Below are 5,611 nucleotides of genomic sequence, written 5' to 3' on the forward strand. Positions count from 1 at the left end.
GGGTAAGTTCACTTATCACGTTTCTTGCGACACTAAATGAATTCAAATAGTAAATTACTTGCTAATTTGGTTAGATTACTGCAATGGTATCAAGAGTTAGAACTAGATAATTGTTACACCTTTTCCCTAACTTTTCCCATCAGACACTTCAAGTTAGAGGCTGAATTAGCGTCCATGACTTGGAAGATTAAATGGGATGATATAACAACAGCATCAAACGAACTGAAAGGCCTAGGCTCGAGAAGAAGCTTGACTCGAATCAGTCATACGGTAAATTTGTTCTATATATTTATAAGATACATTTCAATGGTGTTATTTTACATTCTATCTTTCTCTTGGGCAGGGGAGATGTCCAGTTTAGTCTATTATAGCAATTCCGGGTTTATTAAAATAGTTTTATTTCTTTTAAGTTATCCACCCAAACAGAAACGTGTTGAACTTTTACCAGTCGTCTCTCTCTTTAAATTTCATTATAATTACAATAAACAATGCAGCTGTATTCTTGGAGATTATGTGGAGATTAACTGATTAAGGACGTGGATTCTGCTCGATACATTTGTTAGTTTAATACCCTAAAAGTCTGACTTTTGTTACATATTTGTTGCCTCCTAAAATTTCACATTTGTTACAAAGCATCAGTTTCAGTTTACGATGTTGCAAAACTGATGGAAACAAATAACCATATTATGCAAGTGAAATTTAGTACACGGTTTGGTTTTATTCAGTTTACCTCCTAGTGACACGTTATAAAAAAAACAACACTGAGCTTTAAATAAAGAAGAATAAAACTGGGTGTATTCACAGATTTTTTTAAAACTATTTTAAACTTTTTAGTAGCAAAGAACGTTACAATTGTTGGGATATATTCATTCCAGAAAAGTTATTTATTTAGACACTGTATTTCCTTAGAGGCACAACATAGAAATACAGGTTGATCAAAGCAATCAAAATGTCTGTACGCATTGGATATACCACGACATCTGCTGAGGCAATAACAGTGATTCAATTCGTCTTCAACTCAATAATTTTGGAACTAATCATCACCTTTTACAAGATCAGCTGTAATTATGCTGAAATAAAGAGTTTACAGCTGTTAGACATTGAGTATTCTTTCCAATTCCTGATGGCATGTAATGATTAGCTTTAAATAGTGTTTTTCTGTTCAAACGAAACTAATTTCAGCTTTGTTGAGTATATTTTCAGCTAAAACGTGAGCACAAAATGGTATCCAGTTTTGTATTACTTTTTTTTAATGACCGTAAAAATAAATAGGTCTGTTTAATGATTTTATTGAAAAAACATATTTAGAATAAATATTAAATGCTGCATTACTGAAATACTCTTAAACTTCGTTCTGGAAACATGCTGTAAATTTAAATCGTATCATAAATGGAAACGTACGAGCATGGGAAATTGTATTATACCTGTATTTGCAGGGCTAATGATGCATTGTTTTGGCGGCAGTATGTAATGCCCTAAACTTATGGTTGAGGTTAATTGAATAAATACTTAATTTACTGCTTATGGCAAGAAAGTCTATTTAAGCTACACAGTTTCAGTATTTGGGTGAAAAGAAACCAAAGTTTCTGAACATCCCGGGTTATTTTTCAGGCACCAAAGGTCCCCTAGGAGCCCGAAAGTTTCTAAAACCTAAATTACTGCCAAGAATTTTGGATATATTAACATAATATACCAGAACGTCCATTCGTTATATCCCTTGTTAAAAACATGTTCGACTGTTTTCGAGAAATCCCTAAATAAACTTATTGTATCATTTTTTATGTCTACTCTTCTGTCAAATTCACTCCAGAACACCCCTTAAAACCACCAAGAACAAATAATTATTGGTTATCCTGCACACGCTCCAGATTTGTAAACTTCATGTCATGTTGTCTCAACAATTGCAAATTGTAGCTATTTTAAGGTAAAGTCTGAAATACATAAAATGCTACCTGGAATACTTAAGAAATGGGATCCATATTAAAGAATTATTAATATCAATCTGAGGACATCTCATCATCACTGTTTTAACAATTATGACAACAGTTCCTGAAACAACGTAAATTAAGAGAGAAAAATAACAAGATTTTTCATTAATGCTGTTGTGTTATCTCGTCTAAAAAATAGGCGAAATCTTTCAGCCTGGAAAAGAAACTTGCAATCAGATTCGTTATTTTTTTTTCTTCTAAAAACAATAGCCTTTTCTGCAGCAAATCAAACTGTTTGTCTATAGATCTGGGTCTTTCGGACATATATCGTGAAAAGAATATTAATAATGTTAAGAAAGAAATGATGAAATTACGTTTGTTGACAGCGTTCCGTACCATCGACTTTTGGAACACTTGAGCTGTTCTACTCATCAAAGAAATACGAAAGTCAGAGCAAATGAATATTACATGAACTCCACAGCTTAGCGACAAGTAAACATATAAGAACCATCGATGTATCGAAAATAGGAAGACATTTCTTCTTACAATATATATATATATATCGTGTCCCACTTTATTGACCACCTAAGTCCTGTCTTTATGGTGGCTGCTCGCAGAAGTAACAAGAGGGAATTCTGAATAGCCGCGACACTTGAAATTCTTTTTGGCGGGATTAGAGTAAATTAATCTATGATATTTTAAGCGTGGTGAAATACATCAATCGAAAAGGTTTGACCTCCTTAATCCAAAACTGTAATTAGATCTCGGATCGTTCAAGAGATGACAGAGGTATGGGCCAAACTTTAGTACTTGAAAAAAAAAACCTCAGAGGCATTCTATAAGCCGCTATGCCGCGGCTAAAAATATACTTTACAATCAATGTTAAATGATGTGAGATGAATATCATTGCTATACAAAACTGGGTGATCTGCCACTTTATTTTTCATTATTTTACTTGCAGTCACGGGTTAATATAGCGTTATTTTAGCTTTGTAACGTAAACAAATCTGATAGATCTCTCATTTATAATGATTTCAGTTTATATGTAATCTTGTTAATTTTGGTCGCTTACCTTGGTTGTCACACTCATTATCTTATTATAGTGTTATTAACAGGTACCGTATCGACGTTATGTTTAATATCTATGATACTCTATTAGTGAGTTTGTTGTAAATAGTTCCCTTCTTTCTTTACTAGAGTGAATGTTCTTCGGACACTTTCGCTTTGACTGCTCTAAATAGACAGGTATTCGTCAGGACAGGTTATTACAAGGTAACCAAAATTGAAGTTCTAATAAGATATTAATTATACTGTTTCTAAGCCTCTGAATTCTAGCTCTAAGGAAATAAATTAGCAGTAAAAATTCCCTATAGAGTTGTTTTTCTTTTTTAGATTTACAATATGTGTGCGTTAAAGAATGCCTTTGACAGCGAAATAAAATATATTGAATACGTTTATAAAAGTACGGAAAATATTCTGCCAGTTCAAAGAGAAGAAGAAAAGAAAAATCCTACATTAAAGACTAGTAGGAATGATTCAAATGATAAATGATCTCTTTAATCTAAATATGGTCGTTATTTGAAATTCACGTTATCAGAAACTTTAGGACTCATGATCATGATTTAATTAATAGTAAGTTAGTAAAATAAATATTTCAAAAGTTTACTTTAAGACTGCTTACATAAAATAAAAGTTACCACAAGGTTGTTGATTTTTTTCAGGGAACTGTTGTAGCTATTAAGCCTATCAACAAACCTCGCATAGATATCAACCGTCCTTTGCTAGTAGAATTGAAGAGGGTAAGTTTCTAATGACATGTGACTGCACAAAGTGGACCAGATTGTTGTGCTGAGAATTTCCATTTTATATGCTCAAACTAAGAATTATAAACGTTTGTAATGTAGTTGCAGTGAACTGATCCAACGAACCATTAAAAGCCAAGATAAAATCATGTTCTTATTTTCTACTGTCAGACCTGGTAAGATAAAATTATGATTTAAACACCGAATAATGGATAATCATTAGAAACCAATAGGTCTAAAATTTGAAATACAAGTCACATTAACTACAGGTATTTTTTGTTGTTGTTTTTCGTGTTCTTCTTAATCTGTTTATGGTGAATTCAAAATTAGAAACAGGTAAAAAATATCTGTAGTAAACCTGATTTTTATCACAATTTTATAATATTTTTTTTTCCATTTTGAACATAATTATATTCCTCTTTGATCCGAGAATATATATAAAACCAAACACTCCTACAGCGATGACTTAGATTCCAACAGCTATGTTATACACTAATTAAAATAAAAACAAGAGAATCAAAGAGATTGCCTACCCTCGCCCCGGCGTTCCTTTTCGAAATTTCGTACGTTTATATTGGATAACGATAATTTCATCTTCGAAAAATCAAAAAAATCCTTCTCAGATGACCAACAATCCGGATCATTTATTGTGGTGTGATGAGGAGTCTCAACATTAATGTGCCCATGAAATTTGGTACAAATCCGATAACACTTCACAGAGTTATTAACCGAAAACCGCGAAAATGCGTTATCTCCTTATTACAAAAAAATGCTCCAAAGTGATCTAGAATTTGGGGAGAACTGTCCCATACTGACTTTCCATCTTGTGTGAATATTTTGTGTACATTGGTATATTAGTTTTTGAGAAACGCGCGAGGAAACACACGTAAAAAAGTACAATAAATATTCTAAGTGTCTTTCTAGATCTTACAAGTATACATTATATTTTTTCAAATATTCTTGGCAAAGTGATGATTGTTGCTCAGCCACGTCATTAAAATATGGCTAGTATTTAAGTGTTAACATTAATCGCTTTATATTAGAATAGATCAATCTTTAAGTTTTATTATAAGTATATTTCTTTTTAATTATCAGAAAGTTTATTTGTTTGTTTGTTTGTTTTTGAATTTCGCGCAAAGCTGCAAGAGGGTTATTTGCGCTAGCCGTCCCTAATTTAGCAGTGTAAGACTAGAGGGAAGGCAACTAGTCATCACCACCCACCGCAAACTCTTGGGCTACTCTTTTACCAACGAATAGTGGGAATTGACCGTCACATTATAACGCCCCCACGGCTGAAAGGGCGAGCATGTTTGGTGTGACGGGGATTCGAACCCGCGACCCGCAGATTGCGAGTCGAGTGCCCTAACCACCTGGCCATGCCGGGTCAATTATCAGAAAGAAACTTGCCTCTAGCTCCTTTTTGGCAAAAGTCACGATGTGTCATAAACTGACCGATGAAACAACATTCTAAACCAAAACTTTTTTGTAACTACAAGCTGATGAAGTATGTGTTTAAAAGTTTGAGCTTGAAAGTTCTTTAACCTAAGATATTAATATATTAATTGTTGCAAAGTAAATATTTTAAGAAAATAATAGCCAAACCGTTTATTACTAATAACATTTTTCTGTGATACACATTTTATTAACTAACTACACAAAATATGTTATTTGTTTAGAGCTTTGGGGATTCAAATAGAATGTTTGTTATGACTTTTCTTTTTTAATAAGTTGTTCTTGCAGTCAAATTGTATATCAGATATTAATGTTATTTCAACCCACAACATTCTTCACAAGAAGGCGGTTAAATTTCGTGATTCATTCCTCTTAACACAATGACCCGGCATGGCCAGGTGGTTAAGGCGCTCGACTCGCAATCTGAGG

The 5,611-nt window shown here is 33.0% G+C and overlaps 1 protein-coding gene across 1 annotated transcript in view; it reads left to right on the forward strand.

Annotated features, from left to right (window-relative positions):
* The window catches only part of LOC106473583 (atrial natriuretic peptide receptor 1-like), a gene marked incomplete at both ends in the record, with an annotated part of 46,468 nt that overhangs the window by 5,467 nt on the left and 35,390 nt on the right, over positions 1–5,611 (forward strand). Inside the window, 3 exons of the mRNA XM_022401984.1 lie at positions 95–270; positions 3,126–3,200; positions 3,650–3,727. Coding sequence (XP_022257692.1) covers positions 95–270; positions 3,126–3,200; positions 3,650–3,727 — 329 coding nt within the window. The remainder of the gene's footprint in view (positions 1–94; positions 271–3,125; positions 3,201–3,649; positions 3,728–5,611) is intronic.

Source organism: Limulus polyphemus, unplaced genomic scaffold (genome assembly GCF_000517525.1).
Source record: "Limulus polyphemus unplaced genomic scaffold, Limulus_polyphemus-2.1.2 Scaffold6295, whole genome shotgun sequence".
NCBI classification, from domain to species: domain Eukaryota; kingdom Metazoa; phylum Arthropoda; class Merostomata; order Xiphosura; family Limulidae; genus Limulus; species Limulus polyphemus.